Here is a 27,362-nt window from a genome sequence, read left to right as displayed (position 1 = left end):
ATTCTCCCTCCATATTTGAGTACTAACATGATATTCGGCCTTGGAGTACAATGCCACTCATAGCTGAGATTCTATTTCATTGTAGCCATTAAATAGAAAAGGCCGACATCTAACGCTGCACATGGGCAGTCTAACCATGTACTACGCAGAACCACCAGCCTCTCGTAAACCTAAAAGTTCATAATTAACTCGTCGGCGTCTTGAAGCAGGCTAGAATTTCATCTTCGTTTACTAGTTTCTGTTTTTCTATCCTTGCTTTGTATCTTTGGAAAGCTGTATCTTTGGAAAGCTTGGCATAGCTGGTCTTTGAGGCCATCGATTTTGTTGGCCCCGTAATCGACATACATACTGACAGGGAATCCATGATTATGATTCGTTTCTGAATACTTAAGAGCTAAAAAAGGAAACTTACACCATAAAATATAATGGACAAGCACCCATCCAAATATCTTCATGCCGTGTGTTTAGTTTCATTAAAGAAAATTACCACATTGATTCTTTTGTGTTTGCTGCATGTAAACATTCCACATGCGTGATAAGTTGTAACGAAGTACGTTGCTTTACCAACCTTGCGGTATGCTTCGACTCTAGCATCTGCCGTCGTCAAGTAGCTGTATGCGTAAGAGTAGTCCACGCTTTCGTAGATCTTGCGATACACGTTGAAGAACTTGATCCAAAGCTGCGACGTGAAAATACGCACTCAGATCATCACATCTTATCACGTTACAGTCTCAAATATATCTCACACACTATATAAGTGGCTTTGTTTAGAGTAGCAAACTTGTAACGTTGTCAGGAGAAGGGAACGAGTGCTGATGTGATAATTAAATATAACACATCAGGTTGAGTTATCTTGAATCTATTTTACACATGTGACCAAGGAATTAAATAAACATTGCTATACCAAGTTTACATTCCCATTTTATGGACAAAACGTTGTCTTTCCTCTTACCTCAGGGGCAATATCTTCCTTTGTCAATTTTTTCGCATCAAAACAGAATTGTTTTGCTTAGCCTAAATAAACGACGCCTAATAACAGCTATGCGAAAAAAATGCAATTTTTCTACTGCATCTACACTTGCAACACCGTGGAGTGTGCTGACGTATATATTTTTCAAATGTCGAAACAGCCCTATAAGTTTCCAAAAAGAACACACGCACAAAACAACGGGAGTAACACTGCGTGCTCACGTACATAATTTGTGCTTAGAATTTTCAGTAAACCGACGCTACTTGTAATGGATGTATTTGAAAAGGTTCAGCTGGGAATGAAGTGAATAACAAAGTTGCTGTATTTGTGCTGTTTATAGTCATTTCAGACTTAAGCGGTTTTACGCGCGTTTTCTAACTTACATTAAGGTTGCAGGAGGAAATGGTGCTGACACTTCGCGTGCTGGTGACATGAAGAGTGGAATAAATCATTGTAGCAAGCCTCATTCCTAATCGAATTGTCCATCACAACATGGTAGAGATAACCACGTAATTGTCTACAAGGGTTTTTTTATAACATTTATGAGACGCGCACCTTGTCGCCCTTCAGGCCGAACTTTTTCTTAATCCACATGTGGTAGATCCACGATGCGGCTGTAGGCATGCTCTTCTCGGCATAGCGCAAGCAGAGGCGCCACCGCTCGGGCTCAGTCTTGTAGCCAAGGTGGTAGCGGTAGAACAGCGTCTTCACGTGCTTCTCGTGCGTCCGGTAGAGCAGACCAAGGCGCAGCAGCACGCGATAGCCCAGGTAGTTGTAGATGACGTCCCTACAACGTCGTTCCTTTTAAATGGAAGGAATTCTACCAAAAACTTTAAGCTAAAAAGAGCAACATTTCAGGGAGCTCCTTCGGTCAAACGCTACCGTCACGCCAACTCGACAACTCTTTGATTCAACGAAAACGTAAGAACCGTTATTCGAAGCTGTCGATGAAAGTATGGTAGTTGAGAGATAAAAGACAATGAAAGCGGAAAACAGAAACCTGTCACCGGGGGGACGCAAACTCAAAATCTTCACCTTGCACTAAAGTGAACATACAGTTATGCTGTTATGGCGGCCATCTCATGGCCATTTTTTTGCGTAGTTAGTTATGGCTAAACTGAGAGCATCAGTGAATGACGCTCGCTGCGAAGTTGAAGAATACTGAGTGTTAGTCTTTTTTTTTGTTTTGGCTCAATATCGTCTTGTAGCAAGACATATATGGTACCTGGCTGATTTGCCTTCGAGAAATATACACACTGATGTGTCATTTAGCCTGCGTAATCAAATACCGTATGAAAAATAAGAAACGTATTACATCTGGCAATTGCGATAGAATGGAGAGCGGCTTCAGTCTTTCTGACAAATGGCAAATATAAAAAAGGGAGCTGTGTGAACTATATATATCAGTGTACAAAATGAAGCATATAAAAATGCAGTATGTTCGTTGATATATATATATATATATATATATATATATATATATGAGAAAGAAGTGTGTACCTAAAGCTCATTTTTCTGTGTTTTGACACAATATTCTTGAAATGTAACAGACAATAATGAATAATGCCAAGGAAAGTACAGGGGAATGTATTACAACCAATGTAATGTAAATAGGAAGAAAAGTGAGTGAAATAATCTGCTCAGGGCAGGTTATTTTTCACCCATTTTTCTTTCTTCCTATTTACACTACATTGGTTCTAATACCTTCCCCTGTACATTCCTTGGCATTATTGTCCGTTACAACTATATATAAATATATATATATATATATATATATATATATATATATATATATATATATATATATATATATATACAAGGGAAAGAGGTGTATACCTAAGAACTCTCGTTTTTCTGTGTTTTGACGCAATAATAATGAGATTTAACTGGCAATAATGCCAAGAAATTTATAGGGACAGTTATTAGAACCAATGTAATGTAAATAACAAGAAAGAAATGTCGGTGAAAAAATAACTTGCTATGAGTAGGATTCAAACCTACGACAGATATATATATATATATATCTATATATATATATATATATATATATATAAATATAAAAGTAGATGCGCTTTCACATAACAACTGTTTATTGTGCCGACGTTTCGACAGGAACCCTGTCTTTTTCAAGGCATAATACTATTTACACATGTTCCGTGCCTTTTCATATCCTGTCGAGACAGGTGGGGAGGGGTCAGTTGAGAGAGAGAGAAAAAAAAGAAGAAAAAAAGAAGAAACAGCGAAACCGGAGGACAAACATTAAATAAAATATAGAAAATCTAGGAGAAGAAGCAAGACCGACTAGGCGTAATTAGAAAGGGGCAGCATTTCAACAGAGTAGGGCAGTGGTAGATGAGGAATGTCATCATTGTCAACAATACCTCCCCCGCACCCACACTTCCCCAAGTGGGCAGGGAGCCGCCGTTTTTGTATTTCACCTTTCGGTGTAGTCCGCTGGCGGCTCGTTCCTCTTTGAAGTGTATGACAAGTGAATGGGGAGGGCTTAAGCGCTTTAAGTGCGTGCTGGTGGCGTCGGGAGGAGCGAAAAAGCCGGTGAATGTATATATAGATGACATCTCTGCAACGTGCCTACATAACGGTCACAACGTGGTTTATTTCTACGTTTCGGCCTAGAGTCTGGTCTTCATCAGAATTGAGGGTACAGTTTGTGGGGGGTCAGCTTTTTATAATCTTAAATCAGAGGGGGAGAGAGAGAAAGAGGAAAAGAAGAAGAAAAGAAGAAAAAGATGAGAAATAAAAAAAGAAAAAAAACAGGTGAATATAAGGTGAACTTTCTCGGGCGCCACCTTTCACCCTTCCACCCCTTTCCTTTCCATAACTCTGCCTTTTCTCCTCTTCCCCTTTAGGATGTCTGCGGTCTGTGTATCCTTCCTTTCACTAACGCATTGCTTCCGACCAGACAGCGCCTCCTGGGTCTGGCAGTTCGGTGTGGGGGGAAAAGAGCCTTTTTTAAGAAGTGTAAGCCTTTAACTATTCAGCGCCTCGTCGACATCTCGTCGTAGAAAGAGGGGCGCCGCGTATTGCCGCAGAGGCTGGCAAGCGGGTGCAATGGCAATTCTTGCCCGCTTTTGGATTACGCGTGCATTAGGGGCCTCCCGATAGTGCACAAGGTTGCTGTTGAGCATGCCATGCTTGGTACAATTGATTGGATAGTAAAGTAAAAACAGAAACAGGCGACAGCTGTACTTACGAAGAGTAGTTACACTTGGAACTATTTGATTTGTCCAGTGCCCTTCGCAGCTGCAGTGCCGTGCACTCAGTTATTTTTTTCATTATTGCCGTTATTGTTTTCGAATGCTTTAATTGCTGCTAGTGTATCCGGATTCTCATTTATTCCTGGGGTGTTAAATCGGTGGATAAAATATGACTCTCGTTGTTCACGTTCTCGGTTTGATTTAAATCCCGTCTCTAATAGCGTTACTGATAGTTGGTCGAATGCATGGTCAGTAAGATTGAGATGTTTTGATAGGAGTAGATTTGGGGTTGATTTCACATGGGCTCTGTGATAATTGAAGTGAACCTTAAATGGTGTTTCTGCTTGTACGATGTACTGCATACTGCACACGTTGCATTCGAGTAGGTATACCTCATCTGAGGAATCGCATGTCAGGTTTCCTCTTATGTTAATCAAAAATTTGGATTGCGTGCTGGTTGCTCTGTGTGTTTCTCGCATAATTTAACATACAAGACATCGTGAATTTAAACAAGGTCGGCATGAATTCTTAGGGGGTGAGGTATTGATTTGACAGTGGACAAGTGTGTCTTTGAGGTTGCGTGGTCGTCGTTAACGACGTCAGGAGCAGATGGGAAGGCGCGTTTCAGACGTTCACTTTGTTCCAGAATGTTGTAAAGTCGTTTAAGGATTTTTTTTACATTTGGTAAACTTGTGCTGTAAATTAAGCGAAAGTTTGTTCATTGCGGGTCTTCTTGCGGTGGTCGCTTCATAAGTGAGTCATCACGCTTCAGTTTTTCGCTTTTCGAATGGCTCCATCAATTACATGTGAAGGTATTTATGTTTATCGAGCATTTCTTTTAGCTTCTGTGAGCTCGTGTCAAAATCAGCGTCTCTTGAGCAGATTCGCTTAAACCAGTGAGCCTGGCTGTATGAAGTACTGTTTTTACTGTGGCGCGGGTGATCGCTTTGGAAATGGGGGTACTGTCGTCGATCCGTTGGTTTGCGATATAGGGTTGTAGAGAGCTTCTCTTCTATCGGTATGATGACATCAAGAAAATTTACGGTTGCTTGCGAGTAGGTGTGTGTGAAGTGTATGTTTGGATGTACAGTATTGCAAGTGTCGATAAAGCTGATAAGTTCATCCTCACTGTGGGTCCAAATAAGAAAGATGTAGTCTATGCATATTCTGGATAACAGTGTTTTCAAGAAACCCTGTGCAAGAAACTGCGATTCTAGCTTTCCCATAAATATGTTGGCATAAAGGGTGCCATTTTGTTGCCCATAGCGGTTCCGCTGATTTGTCGACTGTACTTTTGGTTAAATTCTAACGAATATAATTCGAGGACCATCTTCGTCAATGTTGCGATGGAAGAGAAATCTGGTAGTTAGATTGTCTATGACCTGTGTACTATGGTCTGTGTACTGAGCTCTTTTCGACCAGACTAAACCGCCGAAGCAAGGAGGCGCCGTCCTGTCGAGAACAATGCGTTAGTGAAAGGAAAGATACACAGACCGCTGACATCCTAAAGAGGAAAAGGAGAAAAGAGAGAGAGACGGAGGGGCAATGGGCAGGAAGAGTGAAAGGGGGTGCCCGGGGAAGTCCACGTCATATTCTCCCTTTTTTTTCTTTTTCTTTTCTTCTTTTCTTCCTCTTTCTCTATCCACCTCTGATTTAGGATTGTATAAAGCTGAGGCCCAACAAACTGTACCCTCAATACTGATGAAGGCTAGACACTAGATATATATATATATATATATATATATATATATATATATATATATATATATATATATATATATATATATATATATATATATATATATATATATATATATATAGATGAAATAGATGATCAGAGTTTCTTACGGCTACCGTAATAAAAGTTATAAACTTCGAGAATAGTGCAGTATAGGAAACAAAACAATAAAATATTTATTTATTCCTAACAGTTTCGGCTGGTGGACCAGCCTTCTTCGGAGGATGTAAGTGAAATGATACAACTTCCCGTAGCAGAGGGTCACCCTCACAGTTTAAAGACCCTAAAAAAAAAGGACAAACGGGCGAACGAGGTCTGTTGCTACCTCGTTCGCCCGTTTGTCCTTTTTTTTGAGGGTCTTTAAACTGTGAGGGTGACCCTCTGCTACGGGAAGTTGTATCATTTCACTTACATCCTCCGGAGAAGGCTGGTGGACCAGCCGAAACTGTTAGGAATAAATAAATATTTTATTGTTTTGTTTCCTATACTGCACTATTCTCGAAGTTTATATATATATATATATATATATATATATATATATATATATATATATATATATATATATATATATATATATATATATATATATCAGATGCTTGCTTTCGCGCAGAAGACCTCGGGAATGTACAAAAATTTTGTTAATTATCAGGTCTGTTAAAGTAACTTGAAATCACACGAACATTACTGTGGTATGGTATGGTAAACTTTGTTAAAGTCCTGATGATCCACGCTTAGGTTGACGCATGTGGCTCTCAAGGGGGGCAACAACGTTCAACCTTACTGTCGCATTGTGGGCCTTCTGGGTGACTTGTACTTGGTCTGAAAGATCTTCATTGGCAAGAACTCTTTACCACCAGTCGCTTTCTTTGTAACAGTATGTGGAGGCTGCAGGACATTGCCAAAGCATTTGGTCCAGAGTGACGAATGCCATTACACTCCTATTAATTTATTTGAACCTCTCTGCTCAGATATATTTTGCTAATGAAACTTCAATTTCAGAAAGTTCTTGTTTGTAGCAATCCTAAAGCAATGCTTGCTATCTGTTAAGCTGAGCGTGTGGCACTGGAAATGTTTTCTTCTCATGTAGTAATGCTTTGCAAATTCATTTTATGCGAACAATCGGTATCTGTCCTGCTATTGTATGTTATTTGGATCCTGGTCTCGTACTTCACGGGTAGGAAGCCCTCGTGTGGCTGCGTTAGCCCACTCGTTTAAGCTCATCCGGGATCGGTCGACAGACCCCATGTGAGCAGGAAACTAGCGGATTTCGATACCTTGGCTGTACATCTCATCAATTAGCTGGGCAGTATTTTTGGTTACAAAACCTTTATTCAGGTGTCTAATATTCATTTTAGAGTCACTCACTATGTACTTTAATCCACCATGAAAAAACGATACCTTAATTGTTTAAGATATATGGCAAGCAAGGACGTTTATGAAGCATTTGTATAAAGTATTTGTTCATTTGCCAACATATTACGATATTTCCTGAAAACAAGCGTCTTGAATGAGGACGAACCACATCTTTTTCGCGATATTTCACTTTTCACTTCATCGCTTATTGTAAGAACACAAGCAAATTATTTCACCAAGCAACATAAAGGCTACGCTTAAAGTTGCACATCAAGTAATTGACAAGCCTTTTGTTAAATATTACATATAGCAAACATTTTGAAGTTACTGCTTGCTTGTATTCGTTGGGGCAGTTTTGTGTTGCAGGTATTGCGTCGACAAGCCATACGACATAAGCGCGAATCCCAACTACGGTAGATGCATTTTAACGAAAGAAAAACTTAGCGTATGCAACTGAAGTACGCAGGTCTACAATTGCCTATTATGTGTTAGTTCTTGTGCGCAGTGTTGCGCGGTTATTGATAATGAGAAAGTCTACCATTGCGCTGTGGGGTTACATTACCGTAAAAAAACCTCGAGAGCTCAGAACTACTCAAGACTCAAAACAGATGTTATTTAGCACAAAGGACCAAATGCGGACACAAACGAGGACATACGCTAACTTTGATTTGATTGATATGTGTGGTTTAACATCCCAAAACCATATGTTTGGGATGTGTTTATGAGTGACGCTGTAGCGAAGGGCTCCTCGAGATTCGACTACTTGGGGTTCTCTAACGTGCACCCAAGTCTGAGCACACAGGACTACAGCATTTACGCCTGAATCGAAAATGCAGGTGCCGTAGCTAGGATTCGATTTCGCGACCTGCAGATCAGCAGCCGAGTATCTCAGCCACAAGACCACCGCAGCGGAGCGACGCTAACTTTTCAAAACACAAGACCAGCGTGACTACGATAGAAGACCTGAGAGAAATACAATTATGTCAGCAAATGATATCAATGGGATGCTTACGCTTGCTTGTAGATAGTGAGTACCCCAATAAACAATATTTCAAAATATTGCACATCGTTTTCACCCCATGCTTTGCCGACGTGTCAGGTGTATTATTTACGCATTCATTTACGTGCATAAATTGTAAACGTACAGTAGTGCTAGTTTTCTTTGATGAAAAACAAACAAGCCGAACTTAATATTCAATCTGATCTCATTTGTGTACTACGTTGCACAGCCACCTTTTTATTTTTTGGCTGAACACGCAAGTATCACCCACCGACTCTGTAAGCGCCTTTTCTGGGTGTGCTGATGTGCGGTTGCCGGAATAGCTCAGCAGAAGACAGCTGCACGAGACTGTTCGTCATGCGAACGCACGTATTCTCGTTCATTTCACCGCTATGCTGCATTACACACCACATTATCATGCTTGGTCGATGCTCGCACGTTCGACTCAAGAAAAATGGGTAGCTTTACCCTATAATGATATCCGAGTCTTCACACGTCAAATCTACAAAAAAAATCTGTTAGGCTTACTTGGACTGCTTCTGAAGGAACCGCGCCAAGCCGGAGACGTATTTCACGTTGCCCACAAGAATTTTCGTCTGTGGACCAATGCTTGTGGATGATCCCTCGAATATAGTCTTCAAAAATGTCATCCAGTTCCACTGCATGAAAAATGAACAGAAAAGTGTGAAGTAAAGTGCATGAAAATCAGCAGCCCAACCTTGAAGAACAATGTTTCAGAACTTTAGATTTACAGCAGTAACGTATCATTGGCCAGGCGCTGCCTACAGAAGTAACTTTTGGACATTGGGAGACATTTTGAAACACCTACCTGCGGTAGGTGTTTCCAAACGTTTGCTCTTTTATTGCACGTTTAACAACCAAAACTTTTCATGTAGAAGCCACACTTACAATAATATGAAATAGTGAGCCACTTATGTTCACATGTAGGGCGTAGAGGAAAGGTGTCTTTGCCAGTGGAGTGAGCGAAAACAAAGGCTCAGAGATATTACAAGCGCGCCCAGTGTCCGGCAAACGTTCTTTTGGTGTACACCAGCCACAAGCACTCCGCTTGCGCACGCACTTCGTTGTCTTCTTTCTTCTATTAGTATTCAACAATATTTACCATAGGGTGCGCATAAAAAGGCATAAACTGCAGCACGCTTAACATTTCACACGTTTCATCGCAATACCAGTTATAATGCCACTCTCGACAGGTTTTCACCGTCACTGTCAAGTTATGTCTGAGGTTTAAATTGCGAACATTTAGTTACGTATTGCTTGTTCTATGCGCAGGTAAACCACGCGTGAGAGGGGGCGACGAACTCGCCTGAAGCAGTGACGAAAGGAGCCGACCGATGCCTGTTGCACAGAGGGCGCACGGGATATCTTTATTCCACGCCCCAGCTGTGTAGTACAATGCTACGCAAGCAGAGAGTAGAATCCTCACATAATCTTTTAGGAACTTTAAAAAACTGCGAGAGGTTCATGAGTCGCTCGAGCATCAGCTGCGACTATGAAAGCCTAACCCAGCTTCGAATGTATTTCTCAGGCTCAGTCGCAGAGGGGTATGCGACGAAGTGCCTCGACGTCTGAGGAGTCAAGGGACTTCTCAAGCTTTTGTTTATGTCACCAAACGTAGGGCAGCACCAACCGATCAAAGGGTGCAAAATCTCGATACCTTACGCCGGTCAGTTCGAAGGCTTCCAAGATACTACCGAGTAATGAAAGCAATCGCAAAAAAAGTCACAGCTTTGCCGGAAAGGCGAAGCAACGAATGCGATAGCAACAAATTGAAAGGTCTTGCGCAGAATGGAAAGCAGATCGAAACATGCCCCGCATTCCTCACGCACAAATGACTCACAAAACGTACTCACAGGTACGGATACACGCGAATAAGTGTCTCATTTGTTACTTTGCTGTGTCTGAAAAGTGTGCGCTTTTCGCAAACGGAAACTGCAATGATTGCAGTGACCTTTGTGCACCCGATAACTACAGCAGAATCGATCCTGGTAAATACCGAGGCCAGCCAAGGCGTACAACCTTCTGCTCCTCGCTACCGCGCGATAAGGACGCGTGAGGGAGCGTCGATCTTAATTTTTAAGTCGGGCAAAGTACGCGTAGGAGATTAAAGCGGGCTCCGCCACGCGATGTGGCGCCACGCGCTCATGGAGCCACCTTGCTGGCAATGCGGAAAACACAATTTCCCTCCAAGATACTGGTGAGCAGCGAAAGTGGTAGATATATAAGTAGCTTGCCGTTTGAATGGTGAAGGATGTGCTTCTGGGTGGCTCAGTGGTTAATACCTCGGTTTCACGACGCATAGGTTCCTCGTTCGATTCTGCGCACCAGAGTGTTTTTATGTTTTGTTCTTTCTTGAGTTTTCATTTATATAGATACGCATACATATGTGGTGCATGACATCAACGCTGACGCCCACGTCGACATCGACGCCATCGGCAAAATACAGCTGAGTGTGTCCATATTACTGCTATTGCAATAAAAAAACAACGGTGGAAATGTTTTGAAGCCCTCGGCGTCATCCAGTGTGATCCCTGGTATGCAGTGGCGTGCCGAGCTCGAGCGACAAATCCTGCGAATGCCTGCCGGCTGCCCTTGCAGCAGGCTTGAGTTCGATTGTCTGCTGAGTGAAAACATTGTCCGGACTACTGTGGGCAATGACTGCCTCCTTTGCTTTGATCTGTGATAGCTGATAGACTTTGCAAGAACGAGTGTAAACAAGCTTCGGAGGTTTGAAGTTTTGAGCGTGAGCCCTCGCCTAGCACAAACTCAATTAAAAGTGGTGTCGTCTGCATTGAGCACAGGCATCCGCCATCGAGTGTCCATGAACCAGTTCATGTAAGTAACTTCGCGTGAAAGAAAGTGACGCCCGCTTCCATCAAAACCTAGACGCTATATATGACGCCCGAGACATGGAGTGGTGCGTGCGGAGGAGTTGTTATAAGTATGTTTTCAGCATCGGCATTTGCTCATCATTGCCGAAAGTCAAGCTTTGTCTTGCTGGCAAAGACGTACATGACCTATTATGCCTATTTCACAACACTTAAACATTCTTTGTCTTCGGTGCAAATCACTTGCGCTTCTTGCCAAGCTAACGACAACCGTGAGAGTGTTGGCGATTTGCCTCCGAAAGACAGAAGCTTTCGGACGCATTGCGATAATTGGACGATCGGCCACTCTCTATGCAGATGCTACTGGAACACCGTCCTTGCCTTTCGTCGGCTAAGAAAGTAGTCAAAGCTTTCTTGTGCTTTTTGAGGACTACAGGCCTACGTGACAACCTTCAACTTTTGTGTAGTGCAACCGCTGGATACGCGCCAGCCGATAGACTGACAATCCTTTTTTTTTCTCTCTCTCTTTCTCTTCTCTTCCCCTCTCTCTCACCTTTATGCCCCCTTTCCATTCCCCTAGCGTAGAGTAGCAAACCGGGCATGTGCCTGGTTAACCTCCCTGCCTTCTTTCTTGTTGTTCATCCCCCCCCCCTTGGCAGTAGCGTGACGCGATTTCCGGCCGTGTACCAGCGACGCTGACTCATTCAGCTGTTAGCTATCTCATTCACACTCGTGTATAACTATAAACTTGAGCGTGCGCGTTTGTTCACGTGTGCTCTTAACACGGCTACGTTAAGGACCTAGAACTATATTATTTAACCCGAAAAATTCCTCATTGCTTGCGTGGTCGTGTTTTGTTCGCGTACAGACAACCTGCGAAAGCTGTATAAGTGTAATACGAAGTTTAACGTCCCAAAATCACCATATCATAATGAGAGACGCCGTAGGGGAAGGCTCCGCAAATATTTCTACCACCTGGGGCTCTTCAACGTGCACCCAATTTCGAGTACGCGAAACCTACAGCATTTCCGCCTTCATCGGAAATGCAGCCCCCGCAGCCAGAATTTGATACCGCTATCTGCTGATCAGCAGCCGAATACCTTAGCCACTATACCACCGCGGTGGGGTGCCTAAGCTGTAGAAACCGGGAACGTGTCAGTACACCCATAGGGTGTTGCCAACTGCAGGCGCATATTGTGGTCGACGGTACGTACCGATGTGCTGGTAATCCACGGAAGCAATGAAACTTTATGTGTTCAGAGCGTAACATCATTGTGAAATACATGCACCCTGTTTGCCTAATATTTTACATAAAGACGGTTTATCCCATATGATTATTTATTGTTTCAATAGCATGAACACATATGACACATAACAAGCACGTGCGTTGTCCACGCGAACTGCGATGGACTATGGTAGAAAGAACTGCATCAAAATGACAACAATACGCAATGCGGTGACAACAAATACACTCACGTAGAACGAGTTGTCAAGGTCCTTCAGCTTCAGCACTTTTTTGTCGTAGTACACGCCAGTGCGGTGACCTTCAGCGTACCTCAGCCTCTGTAGAAACGCAAAACAATGTATACATATGAGCTACGAATGCGGACAAGCGCTGCACAGGTGGCTGGGCTATTTCAAGTTCTCATTATAGTACATGCTGTTGAAATAAAAGACATATTCTTTCCGTAACGTTAAGCTTTTGTTGCACGGACTTTAAGTAGAGCAGCGTTGTAACATGTTTGTGACCCGACAATATTATCTGGTGATTTACGAGCTAAAGGCAGTGATATGAAAATTAGGCTCATTTTTGGAGGGCTTTATCAGTTTCTACCATCTGGCATTTTCTAATGTGAACTGGCATCACGCTGTGCATGGGCGTCAAACATGCGACCTTTGGGTCAGCAGCCGAGCCTCATAATCTCTGTAACCCCATAGGGGACTTTACCACTTTGACGTATAAATACTGAATTGCATTCGCACGCACATTACTAATTCTAAATGAAGAGCCTAAATTGAAGAGCTGTAATGCCGTGACCGTCTAAACTTATGAGAGCAAGCAACTGTGGCAAAATATTTAAAATTAAACTTGCATTACTGCAAATAGTATGCTATATCTGCGTATTAAATGTGCATAAACTAAAAGACGGGCGAGGTGGCAAGCAACACTTTTCTACAATGTGCACCCACCTTTATGAGTTCAATGTCGAAGGCCTGAATGTTGTCGCATAGCGTGTCCCACTGGTCATTCGTCGGTACGATGCCATACACAGACAGCATGGCGTCGCAAACGCTTTGTCGAAGCCAATTTGATGACTCCGTGGTTGAGAGAATGAACTTGGGCAGAGCGGTCGTCTCAGGCTCGTCTAACTGAAAGTAAAGAACGATGAACAGTGACTCGTTCAAGTGCGTCGATTCTTAGCATGAAGAAAAAGATAGGTTTGTTTAGTAATGTAGGGACAGCCTACAGAGGCTCCTGAAGTAAACAATGAGCAATATTTCAGTGTTTGGTAAACACCGCGACGACCGCATTCCCATCGTTACCGTGCTGGTAGACCCTAAATGACCACTAAATGTTAAGTGAGATGAAGTCAAAAAAGTTGTGCAGGTGCATCGCGCTGAAAAAAAGAAAAAAAAAATTGCCCGCAGCTTCCCTCGGGGGAACACTGAGGAGGATGCGGAGCATATAATTGGTTAACGGGGTGTTAAAGTGCGACTTACTTGGGTCGATGGCTAAATTGGTTAACGTGGTTGTGAAATGGGGTGTTAAATTGCGACTTACTTGGGTCGATGGCTAAATTGGTTAACGTGGTTGTAGGAGGGGGTGGTAAATGAGTGAACACGTACACACGTATGCGAAAGGGCGGCGCTGGTCGAAGGGACGTCGATTATTGTGTTTGTGGATTCGTTGGAATTCATTTCACCGCGACCTTGGACGTCGACGCGCCGTACAAACCAACCGACGAGCGGCAACTGAGCGAGCGAGCGCCGACCTTGAGTATATATACAGCGCGACGGCGCATGCGCTGTCAGCTGTCGAATGTTCTCGAAGGAGAAGCGCGCGCGGCACAGATGGTGGGCAACGGCGCGACGGCGCATGCGCGCGCGTCAGCTGTCGAATGTTCAAGAAGCGGTGCGGACGGCGCACTACAAGGCGCGAGTATAAGATGCTTCCGCATCTAAAAAACCAAAGCATGTATCAAGTGCAATAAGATTGCTGCCATCTACAAGATGCTTCATTAATATGAATGCCTCAACCTTAGAGTAATAGACGTGAGCTTAAAGCCAATGCTCTATCAATGCATCACAACAGCACACTTACTAATCACTGCGATAATGGAATCGTTCACTGAACTGTGCTAGGGACCTGCTAGTTAACGCAGATAGTTAAGTAATTTTGAATCATCTTCTGCAACTCGCTACAGTTGACAGTATTAAACTCTGACGTTATTCATTACTGGCGCATAACTGGTAAGCGTTTTTCGTGAAAGATTGCGATTTATTATTGTTGGGAAGAGGTCATTTTTTGAATAAATAATCAAAATTTCCTCGGGTGACTCAGCAATTTCGCCTCTTTTTGTGCATGTCGTTCAGCTATCCCTAATAATGTCCAATGCGCTTTTTTGGGATCGGGTTGTATTCTTTAAGCCAGCTGCCACCAAAATGAGCATTCCTAAGTACCATGTCTACAGTCTGTGAATGAAAAGTATGGCTAACATTCGTACAGAGTTTCCTGAATAATTCCGAAACGAAATACAATGTAGTTCCAGAATATCGGTCACAAGAAGCGCAAAAGGATGTTTCAAATATACCCAGAAAACGACTCTAAAGCATCACTCTTTTCAGAACGTTCGGCTCCGCCATAAAAGAAATGTCACAACTACAATTCGGTATGCTTTTGAGTCGTTTCTACAACTATAAATTACGTGTATAATACAGTGCGTAAGATGACTGTGGTACTTCACTGATAATTTTGACAAATTCTCGCATCGCACGTTTTTTGTACTCACGTAGATGATCACTTTTGAGTAATCGTCAGGGTCTACTCTCATCTGGACTTTAACAAGGGGAAAAAGGCCGAAGTTCTTGGCCAGCTTGGCAGCAATCACGGAGATCTTTGGGTCGCCCTCAGGGTCTAGTGACGGGAAGTGCTCCAGCCCGAGAATGCGTGGCATCTTCTTGATGTCGTCCATGCTGCTGTTACGTTCTGCGGTGTAGATTTTGAGTGTCCGAGATTTTATCATAAGCGACACTGTGCAAATAAATGTCGCTTACCATGTGGGCTAAAAAAAGTACAGTTTGAACTGCGGCCAGACGGAGTAGAACAAAAAAAAAGGGGAGTTCTGCCACTGCTAACACCAAAGGGACTTGAAGATACACACTTTGGCCTAGCTTAGGTTCTACCACAATAGACAAGTCTTGTTTCAAAACATAACAAATTCGATCCCCGCCCACGGGGAGGCTTTATGCCCATTATGTAGCGCTACACTGCCTCCGGAATCGGCCGAGCTTTGACCAACGCAGGGTTCTCCTTCAGGGCATGTGTAGGCTCCTCGCAGCCCCTCTCCTCTTCCCCCTCTGATAAATCAATACGTGGGTCAACTGCACACCTATTCATATTAGTTGTTAAGGAGAAACAATGAAAGCAAGAAAAAAGAAAAAGAAAAGAGTCCTGTGAGACACGAGTCCACAAAGCTTCCCTCGCCCCATATTGCTGACAAAGCAAGGGGGCGTCAGTTATTTAGTCAAGTTCTTTCCGAACTAAATAACCTCGATTGCTATTTGCTGGTCGACCAACCTGATTATCACAGTGATGGACGCTTGCGGTCAGGAGATAAAAGAAAGGCTTCACTATTTGGCTCCTTATAACTATGCTGGCACCTGTGTATGTCTAACGTAGCTACTGTAAGTACAAGTGCTCTCTGACACGTGGTATATGCTACGAATGATACTGGCGATTTCTTTTTTTAAATGCGGAGCATTTCTTAGCGAACTTCGGTGACTTCAAGCGTGTCTATCTATCTATCTATCTATCTATCTATCTATCTATCTATCTATCTATCTATCTATCTATCTATCTATCTATCTATCTATCTATCTATCTATCTATCGATCTATCTATCTATCTATCTAATCTATCCGTCTACGGCTTTTAGCTCTCCTGGCCGTTTCGTTAATGATATCGATACGAAACTTTGTATGGCATCACATGACTGTATGAAGAACATATTCGACTAGTCATAACATGAAAATTCTGATATGTATGTCATAAATGTCATAATTTACATACCACGGTCTTGCAGCTCTTGCGATGGTTTCGTTAACATGGCATGTTGCAAACCTGGTATGGTATGGCATGATTGTATGACTAACACAAGTGACAGACCCTAACATGAAAATCATGTGAGGCGGCGCTCGCGTTCGATACCAAATGATGACTCTATTCCCGGTGCCTCGCCGTGCTTATTATACCTCGCCGTGCTTATCGTGCTCTGCTACCCACTTGTACAGCGCACGCTCGCTTGCGTTGGTGAACGCAGCCGTTCTCTTAATGGGAGAATTCCTGCTTGCACTTCTGACGCCCTCCTTCCGCAGTGTCTCGAACACATTTAGAGCCAACTGCTTCGCTCCCTTGTCCTAAAGGTTAATCCAGGTACGATATTGCACAGGTGAACTAGGCTCCGCCATTTTGACAGGAGTGACCAAATCTGCCACCGCGGACTAATCACAACCCAAGACTGGGTCCTCCGCGATGGTGTGAATGCTCGGGCTGTGCGGACTACTTATAAAAGTTTAGACACTGTCGTACCAATCTTTCGTACTTTATAAGTAAAAACATGACACAGACGAGCCACAATAGCGTTATTTCTTTCGTCATTTGCATGTTGTAACACTTACAAGCAAGAACATTTTTTTCAGTATTATGGAGCCACAAAAATTGTTTTCTGCTGAAAATGCGACAAAATCGTCGTGCGAATCACAGCTACAAAACTTACACTCTAAGTCAGGTGCCGGATAACGAACGGCACATAGGCGGCGCGCTCCTGCGTACTGACTAAAATCCTCTTTTTAAAGAGCCCAGCAATAACAAATACCTGTGACATCCACGCGGCACGGAAGTCACGCATACAGCTGGTGAGAGCAGGTGCAAGAAAGAAAACAAAAAGAAAAAAAGGGAGAGCCGTTGTTTCCGTCGCACTAGCCTGGCGTCAGGAGCCGGCATCAACTTACGCAGAACCGTTAAGCCACAAACGTTAGCGCAGACAAAAAAGAGAAAAAAAACACTCTGAAAAGCGTAAAATACTTTTTTCCGCCACCGCGTCAGGGCCGGGCCGCCTACGGAAATCACGCCTAACCGCAGGCCGTATCTTGCGAGGAAAAATTTGACCTAAAATCCCGGCTAATCTTTGTCCCGGCTCTTCTGAAGGCCACTACAAACCGGGCCGGTTGCTCTGGAACATGGCAGCGGAGTCGCCTAGGAGCTGCGATAATTTGGCTTGATTTCCTGTCTGCGGGTGTGTAGTCTAGCCAAGATTTGACTAAGAGAGTAGAGAAGCCTTCAAGTAAAAATCCTCCAACGAGACTACTTGCAAAAGCCACAAGGACAAACAATGGGCTACGTATACGGGGCCCTACATCTCGCTTCGCAACAACCTGCGTTCGAGAGTCGTGTAGCCTTGGCTCTGCTGCACGGAACTTCTAAAGCAGAGTATACATGCTAAGTGCATGTTGCGCTCGCGCTAGCTTCACATGTTGCACTAGCTTCACATGTTGCGCTAGCTCCACATGTACGAAACACGGTATTACGCAACGCGAACAGACGACATAGGTAAACGAAACATCAAAGCATAATAAGTAGGATATGCGTGTCGTGTAACAACATGACTACATGATACACTGATGATGCGCTCGCGGCCGTTTCGCTAGCTTCACGTGTGCCAAATTTTGGTATTGCGTGACGCCAATGGAGGATGAAGGTATGTGAATAGTGAAAACGTAATGATCATGAGATGCGTATCATGTGAAAACATGACTACATGCCGCAGTCAAGGTGCCAATACGATTCGACGTGACGTGATGTGCGCGCTCGCCAGCGTTCATTTTGTCGCGTAACGCCGGGGTTGCAACGCCAGGCGCCGGTCCTGCCATATTACTCGCTGGCGCGCGCCGCGCTGCGTTGCTTTGATGCATGCGCGTTACAGCGCGTCCGGCAGCCCTCCGTCATGAAATGAGGGAGACGCAGTGTTGTCTGGGTAGCGCAGCGGTGCGAAATGCAGCATGTCGCATTTCGCAACGGTTGTCGTGGTCGCGCCTGGCGTCAGACTATAGAGCGCTCGCGTTTTGCTAACGTTGCGTTGCTCTGCCCAGCGTGCGTGCGCGTCAATGCTACATTGGAGTATATTGAGCCCTTCATGATGCACTCGCGGCCGTTTTGCTAGCTCCACATATACCAAATTTGGTGTTACGTGACGTCAATGGATGACGAAATATTTGACTGGTGCAAACATAATAATCCTGACACATGCGCCATGTAAGAACATGACAACATACCACGCTCATAGCATGCTCGCGGCCGTTTCGCTAGCTCCACATATACTAAATTTGGTATCACGTGGCGTGAATTGATGACGAAGGTAAACGACACATCCGAACATAATAATCATGGCACGGAAGTCATGTACGGCATAAGTGACCTCCACCTCGTAACGTTGCGCTGATTTTAAAGTGACATATAATCGTTTTTCATTCGTGCTTCGCATATAATCGATTCCTACTGTACGTGGGATCTGCCGAATTGTTTCTCTTTCAACACCACAGAGAACGGAGGGTTCTCAAAGCAGTGTTGAAAAAAAAAATCTTTTTTCCTGCTCTGTCTTTGCTCCTTCTCTCTGTCTTCAGTGACGTCCATGTGGCATGAACTGCGATATTCAAGTAATGCTATCGGGCGCTGTTCGTAGCTGAAAGCGTTCTGCTACGTCCCACGCCGATATTCAAGAAAGAAAGTCTTGGAGCATGCGCACAAATATGACACATTGAAAGAAGAACATACTATGTACGCTCTTATGTGAAGCGTGTAGGCTCGGTCCGTCGCATTTATTATCTTTGCGTATCGTTTACTATACTTTTGTTGGATTTCTTGTGCACATAGGTGGAACGCGACAAAGTGTAATCTGATAGTAGTTCCGCAATTTGTCGCCTGCCTTGTGTCAACTTTTCATCGCTATATACTTTATTAGGTACGTGTGTACACCAAACGGTCACTTGATTTTCATAAAATATCTGACGTATGTATGCGCTGTCATTTTCGGTGCGAGGTTATGATCTCCACTTACTTTGCGGCAGTAAGGTTTCATAATAAAAAAAAATAGAGCAACACTTCAAGAAAGCGCTTTTCGGTCTTTTCCTTACCTGCGTTCTGACATGCTGCGAAGATCGCCTCGAACTTCCGGACGGGAATGTGAGTCATTTGGTTCATGATTTGGCCCTGCTCCGTAATAGAAGCTGAAATACGCGACAAAAACGCACAAATAATGCTGAATGCTTTCTATTTGATCCTGAGCGCAATCTTCGTTTGATTGCGTTATGACATAGAATCGTAACAGAGGACATGTACCTTGCAAGTATGAAGTGTCGCAGTGCGAATGCGTGTAGTTAACCCTTCGAGTGTTCTTGCCGTGTATGTTCGGCGGCGGTTTTCCGTTCTGCAGTGCTTTTGCTGCTCGGGTGAATCTTCGAACCTTTCTTTTAAATATCACCCCGTAATGATGCATGATCATTGGGACGCGATGCTACTTCCCAGGAACAAAAAAGCGTTACAAATGATTGCAATAACTTTATGTGGAGATAAACAGAACTTGTTTATAGTTTCAGCTCATCGCGTGGATGACGGTGAGGCCAATGATCAACGCCATTTTGTTGTTTCAGTTTCGCTGCGTAATCAAAACGGTGGCACGCGATACATTATTTTTAACAAGTGTGTTATGCCGGAGTCCGCTACAGCTCTACTGACATATTTCCGTCACGTATAAGACGTTGTAACATATGCCCTAGCAGACGGCCAAGAAAATACTAAAAAAATTTTGCCACCAGTAGTCGAACTTATGACCTCTCACTTCTGAACACGTGGTGTGAAACGACTCGGCCATAAAGTGAGCATTTGTGTGCATACTAACCGCAAGCCATTCATCTTCACCATTTGCTGTCGGCGGTTCTCAAAGCTCGTTGGTCTCAGCGTGTTTTCTTCATCACTAGCGAGATGACGCGATGGGCTTGAAGGGCGCGCTTTAAAGAACATTGCCCCGCGTTTAGCCATGGGCGCACGCTATAATGTCATGGTGGGAGCAGTTCCTACGTATTGTGCTCTCACAGCAAGTTCGAGAGTGCACGGCGGTCACTTCGCTCACTTTAGCGGACGCTTTTACGAAAAGAGCGCGCCACTCAGACATAGGAGTAACAACTGTAACAGTTTTAAGTCCATGCTCATCCTTGGTATAGCTGGGCCTTAATTTCAGGCGGATAGTTTGCGGTAGAGCAGCGCGCTTGAGGTGTCGATCTATGAGGTCTGTTCATTCACGCTTCTTCTGTGTATGTTTATCCCGCATGCCCCTGCTGATTGAGAAGGACATGGCATGTTTGTAGCTGCTTGCCGTTCTGCGCCTCAAAACACTATTCGTTGTGCTAAGTGTTTAAGGTAATCATTCTTTTTCTCTTTAGGCGAAAAAAGGTACAATGAATGCTCAGCTAATTCTGCGAAGCTGTGTTTCGTTTCCGTGTTATGAAGTTTCCAATGAATGAGAAAGAGAGAGGGATCAGCCATGCCTTTAGCGTTATTGATACTTCTTAGCAGGGGTGCCGGAACCTATTTCCATCCTTATTCGCACTGCTCCTTGCTTTTCACTGAAACTCACGGGGTGTTCTCGTTATCCTTATTAACTAAGTTTACTCATTCCAAGGTAGCCGAATGCAGAGAAGATGCCTTGCGTATGCACCAACACAGCACGTGACGCGTTTTATATGTGCAGACTTTCATAAGACGCGGTGTCCAGACCCGTGTTTCAAGGAGTTCCATGCACCGAAGTACAGTTGAACGATATACAGTTCTGACTGATAATAAGTACGGTGTCTAAATTTTTCATTTATTTATTCTTGACTATACACATTTCCTACCTTCAAAACCACCATAATGTAAGCTGAGCATCTGCGGAATATTTTTCGGAATTATTCAACATTCACAGGAAAGGATACAACGGTTATTTCTTTGGTAAATTAGCGAAATACGAATATTCTTAATACGCGTGCAGACTATGCTACGATTAGGGCCGTGCCAATACATCCCTAACAACCTTGTCTGTAGGTTTTAAGGGGCAACTCAAAAATGTAGAAAGTTTTATGCTAAGGCTGCCTAATTGTATACCTTGCTGGCGAGGCTTCTACGTCCCACACAGAAATGTGTACGGTTATGGACCTATAGCGCAGACACAGTCAACAGTGCCACATTTAAGATATAAAAGCATGCAAATAACTTCTTTTACAAGAAGTAATAACCATTTGCCCAAAATATTTTTGTATATCGGCCCGTGGAAATTGTGAATTATTTTTACCTATTTTTAGGCATAGACAAGAACTTTACTGCGAAAATTGGCTCTGTGGTTTTTTGTTCATCATATGTGCTGCACTTCTGATAAAGACCGTTGCTTTTCACTCGACACTCGCGAAATACCAAGAGGTGAGTTCCGAATGTGGCTGCTGACGTGACGACATATACCTGGTATTTTTGTTCCCTGTAATCACGTGACAGCAAGGCTTTTTTTTCGTATTCGAGCGCGCACTCTATGTCGATACGGAAATACTTTGCCGCAGTTAGCGTGAGTGTTGCGAGTAAATTAACAAAATCTTTGTTAACTTGTTGACTAGGAACTTGAGGGTAACTCCTATACTACAAAGATGTAGCGCGTGCTAATTTATGCATGCATATTTTTTAAGAAATCGCAAATGTTGCACGTAGTTTGAGATATTGATCACCGAGCTTGACGATAAGTTCAAAATTGAAACAATTGGTGCCGGGCGCGCGATCATCATGAAATATGCACACAAAGATAATTTTTTTTCTAAAAAAAAGTAGCCTCCCTTCTCTCCTCGTACACGCCTATACTATGAGTTGTTTTCCTATATATTTATTTTATTTATTTATTTATACAAATACCCTAAGGGCCCAAAGAGGGCATTACATAGGGGGGGATGCAAGTGAGTTTACAAAAACGAGGTGTGTACATATAATGGTAAAAAATGCACACAAAACCATGAAATACTTTAAGTGACATTATAAAAATAGAGCACAATGCGAAGCGGTAACGAGAAAGTTTGGGACAAAAATACACAAGGCAAATACAACAGTAGTGACAAGTTTGCGTTTAGGCAATTTAAATGTGGGCGATGTTTTTGTAGTTTTTTTTTTTTTTTTTTTTTTTACAAGATATGCGAATATATTAGGCTAAGGAGGGTTTCCATCGAAAAACACTGTTAGGGCAACTTGAAATAGAGTTGGTTCTGTAAGCGACACTAGAGATGAGGGCAAGGAATTCCATTCTGTAATTGATAACACTAGCGGCGAATTTTGATACAAGTTCGTTCGCGCAAATATTGGTTTTATTTTATGAACATGGTCTCGCCGAGTAGATACATTGGGAGCAGGCAGAAGGTTAGCTCGAGCAAATGTGGAGTTTCCATGATGAAGATTATGAAAAAACACCAGACGTGCAAATTTTCTGCGTGAGCCAAGACTGACAAGATTTAGCCTTTTCTTCAAGTCAGATACACTTACGTAATGAGAATATGAAGACATGATAAATCGGGCTGCTTTATTTTGAACTGATTCGAGTAGATTGGCCAAGTAAGCGTGATGTGGGTGCCAAATTATAGAGGCATATTCCAAAGAAGGCCTTATGAGTGAGATATACGCACGAAGCCTCGTATCAGTGTTTGCGACATGTAGGCGTCGTTTAAGGTATCCTAGTTTTTTGCATGCTTTGGAGGTGACGTGTTCAATGTGCGCATTCCAGTTTAAGTTTGACGTAAAAAGTACACCAAGGTATTTAATCGAGGATACTGAGCCAATGTTAGCACCACGTATTTTATATTGATTAGCGTTCTGGCGAATAGTTGAAGCGAATTGCACGTGTTTAGTCTTTGAAATATTGATTTCCATTTGCCATATGTTGCACCATTCTGTTAGCCTATTTAGGTCTAATTGTAGAGAAATGACGTCACTGTTGCTGGTTATGGGTTTGTAAATGACGCAATCGTCTGCGAAAAGGCGTATTTGAGATGCGAGATTAACGGCTATGTCATTTATGTATATCAAAAATAGTAATGGGCCAAGGACGGAGCCTTGGGGAACTCCCGAGATGACGTCAGCACGGGTAGAAAAGCAATCTTGCAAACTGATTACCTGAAATCTATTACTAAGGAATTCTTCAATCCATCGCGTACAGTTGTAATCAAGTTGTAAATTTCTGATTTTAAGTTTGAGGCGATTGTGAGGTACGCGATCAAATGCTTTAGAAAAGTCAATGAAGATGGCGTCTATGTAAAGTTGATTGTTTATTGAAGTGTGAATATCTGTGACGAGTTCGAACAATTGAGTTTGACATGAGCGATGTTGACGGAATCCATGTTGGTTGTCAAGAAGCAAGTTGTTTTGGTTGAGGTAAGTTATAATGTGGGTATACAAGACATGCTCAAGCAGTTTGCAGGAGATGCATGTTAGAGAAATTGGTCTGTAGTTGGTGGGATCTGTGGAGTCACCTGATTTAAAAACTGGAATCACTAAGGCAGATTTCCAATCTTCTGGTACGCATCCTGTATCCAGCGATTGTTGAAATATTAAAGATAACAATAAAGACGAGTAATGGGACGTAAATTTTAGAAGTTTGGCGCTTATACCATCCGGACCGGGGCTGGTTTTATTAGGGAGCCTGTCAATGGCACGAGATATGCCATTTTGTGATATTACGATGGGCAAGAAAGGGTACTGGATGAGCGGTTGATGAGATATATGAGCATCATGAAGTGCGTGTTCCCTAGTAAAAACGTCGGAAAAACATTTACGAAACTTGTTTGCGCTATCTATAATGCTCAAAGTCACGCCATTTTCAGTAAGTAAGGGAGCTGCATGATTATGTTTGGGGTTAACAACTTGCCAAAACTTTTTTGGGTCAGTTTTCAGCATATTTGGAAGGATAGAGTTGAAGAATTCGTTTTTGGCATTAGCAATAGCTGTTTCTGTAAGACGTGATATGTTCTTGTAGTTTTCCCAGTCTGTTTGAGTCTTTGTCCGAGAAAACTTTCTGAAAGCTCTTTTTTTCTTGTTTATGCATTTTTTTACATCGTGGTTAAACCAGGGGTCGTTCTGCCTTGAGGTGATGGTTATCTTAGGTATACAGTTAGCTTCAACTTCCTTCAGTCTGTCTCGAAACAAACACCAATTGTCATTTGCAGATCTATTTTGAAATTCATTTGAAAAGTCTGCGGCAAATGGTGCTAAAATGGCAATCATTTTTTCAGTATTAGCGCGAGCGTAACTGAGAATACACTTCTTCATTTTCTTTTGTACGGTGGATTTCAGTGCAAACGAGCAGTGCACGACATTATGGTCACTTATTGGATCAAGCACTCGGACTTCACTGAATTCTGGATGATTTGTCAAGATTAAGTCTAAGATATGATTGCCTCGTGTTGGTTTTTGTACAACTTGAGATAAATGATGAAAATGCAGAGTATGCAAGAAATTAACACATTCAGATCTATTGCTGTTTTCTTTCAGAGAAGAGTTTGACCAGTCGATATAAGGGTAGTTAAAGTCTCCCCCTACTATCAAAATGCATTTCGGATATTGAGAAAAAATATGTTCAATGGCGGTATTAAATAAGTGTACAAAGTCTGACCGATTGTCAGGCGGGCGATAGCATGCAACAATCACACACTGCGCATGACCAATACGCGCGGTAATCGCAACTAGTTCTAGGGGAGTATCGACAATCAAAAGTGATGGATTATAATCTCCTCTGATAGCAATGATGACTCCGCCTCCTCGAGAATTTTCCCTGTCTTTGCGAAATATCTTAAAAGACGGGTGCAGAGCTAGTTCACTGTCCGCGACGTCGCTGGATAGCCAGGTTTCAGTACCGATTATAACATCAGCAGAGCAAGTATGCATCAGTGCCTTTAAACTGTCTAGTTTGTGATACAGGCTGCGGCACAGATATAAAGGCACAGTACCAGCATTTGTTAAAGGGGACACACTAATGAGCATCTGTCTCATTGTGGGCGAGCAAAAATACTTTGTGACTAGTACTAGTTTAATAAAAATAGTGGGGAAAGCCAACCAACAGGAGTCTAAGGCAAATCTAAGCCACTTGTGTTTTGACCAGGGAGCGAAATCTGAGCATGAGGCACACGAAAGTGTTCCCTTTACCCGTGAACCCGTCCGTACAGTAGAAGCGCCTTACCTTCGATCTCCGCGAAGAGCGTCTTCTCGATGTCCGAGACGATCCAGTCGTCGAACGAGAACTTTCTCGCGTACGGGGGAATGCGCGCGTTGTGAGACCACTTCCGGCACACATGCGAGTAGAAGTCTTCGCACGGGTCCGTGCGTCCACGCTCTATGATCGCCTCATAGAACTGGGCTGCAATTAAAAAAAAACAGTATTTATTGAGAGATGGTACAGAGATCCGCCATTATACTGTCAGGTGATAACGAAACTTGACAAAGGAGCACTAGTGCGGCAATATCGAGGCTTGGATAGCTCGGTGCACCGTCTTTCACAAGCTGATGCGCTCGCGCGTAAAGTTGTACAACATTTTCAGGCAAACTTTCCTCGTACTTGGCACTGGCTGCGCAATAGAAGCGGCACTTTACAGAGATACGGGTTTGCTGGAGGTATGCACTTGCGAAGAAGTTGAGGTAGTTTGATCATTTCTATGTGCTTGAGAATAATGCTTTCATGCTACCACATCCACCAGTCAGTGATGACACGACATGACATAAGCAAACCCACGCTCTGGGCAAGTCAAACTGTCTTGAAATAAAAGCCTTGGTGCAGGCAACGTCAAGAAATTTTGTTATCAAATATTACCACCTAGAGTTCCTGGTGCACTTCGTGACTGAGTTTGTATAGGAGTTATATTTTAAATCGGAAGATGTAATGCTACGCAAAAATATGTAGAAAGAAACACTTAAAACACACTAGCGCAAACCAAGTTTAAATGACAGGGCGCAAAAGTGCAACTAGGCAGTAAACCAAACGCTGGCGGGCATTTGGCTGAGCCCTGTAAGCGCTGGAACTACAGTCCAACTCCTAATAATGTAAAATTGTTCGGTTTAACGTCTCAAATTAACCATATGCTTATGAAAGACGCCGTAGTGCAGGCTCCGGGAATTTCGACCACCTCGATTTATTTAACGTGCACCTAAAACCAAGCACATGGCCCCAAGCATTTTCACCTCCACTGAAAGCGCAACCATCTTGGCCGGGTCTCCATTCCGCGACCTGCGGGTCAGCAGCCGAGCGCTTTAGCCACTAGACCACCGAGGCGGGTTTCTAACTTCTAATTGGGCAAAATTCTCAGCAAATTTCACCTATGGATTAGAGAGGAAGATTCTCGAAGCACTTTGAATTTCGTGCGCAAAAAGCACTTTCATTATTGACACGTCAGTAGCCCTTGAACAAAACGTGATTATCTTCATGTTGCAATAGAGTTTGAGCACGTGATGATAGTGACGTCAGTTTTGACAAGCAGATTTCTGTGTTTCCATTATTAAACTTCAGCTTATAGCAGTTGGTGCTAGTTCATCCTATACGGCCTCCTATTTTATTGTGTTTTTTGCGCATCGTAACGCCTTCTAGTAGGCAACACCAACCTGCTCACATATATTTACCTAAAACTCGTAGTTTTATTTTGGTTACTAAAGCTAGTACATGAAAAAGAAAGACCGAGTTTTAAGTGAATTAAGTCGGCTACATGCGGGCAGGTGATCTCAGGTGCTAATGGCGTTCAGTGAAGTGTGATTTCACGTGCCGTTCTTTTACCTCGGTTTCATTGGCTGCTACAGAAAGATTCTCGTGTGTTTCATTAAGTAAAGTTTGCCCCAAATATCATGTCACAAAAAACGCTCACAGTCAGACTAATCAAATGCTTTGGGTAAAAGATCTCTAGTCTACAACTGTGGAAAAACAAA

At 43.1% G+C, this 27,362-nt stretch overlaps 1 protein-coding gene across 1 annotated transcript; it reads right to left on the bottom strand.

Annotated features, from left to right (window-relative positions):
* Nucleotides 1–109: 109 nt before the first annotated feature.
* LOC142803083 (membrane metallo-endopeptidase-like 1) lies at nt 110–26,648 on the bottom strand. The gene is made up of 10 exons (XM_075888190.1): nt 26,594–26,648; nt 25,633–25,809; nt 19,535–19,627; nt 15,136–15,332; nt 13,316–13,495; nt 12,602–12,688; nt 8,805–8,935; nt 1,526–1,757; nt 569–679; nt 110–115 (listed from the first exon to the last, which is right to left on the bottom strand). The coding sequence occupies exons 1-10, from the start codon at nt 26,646–26,648 to the stop codon at nt 110–112; spliced, it is 1,269 nt and encodes a 422-aa protein (XP_075744305.1).
* Between the last annotated feature and the right edge of the window lie 714 nt (nt 26,649–27,362).

The sequence above is a fragment of the Rhipicephalus microplus genome, chromosome 3, assembly GCF_043290135.1.
Source record: "Rhipicephalus microplus isolate Deutch F79 chromosome 3, USDA_Rmic, whole genome shotgun sequence".
Classification (NCBI taxonomy): domain Eukaryota; kingdom Metazoa; phylum Arthropoda; class Arachnida; order Ixodida; family Ixodidae; genus Rhipicephalus; species Rhipicephalus microplus.
The sequence above is the reverse complement of the archived record's forward strand: the minus strand, read 5'-3'. Positions and strand labels throughout refer to the sequence as shown.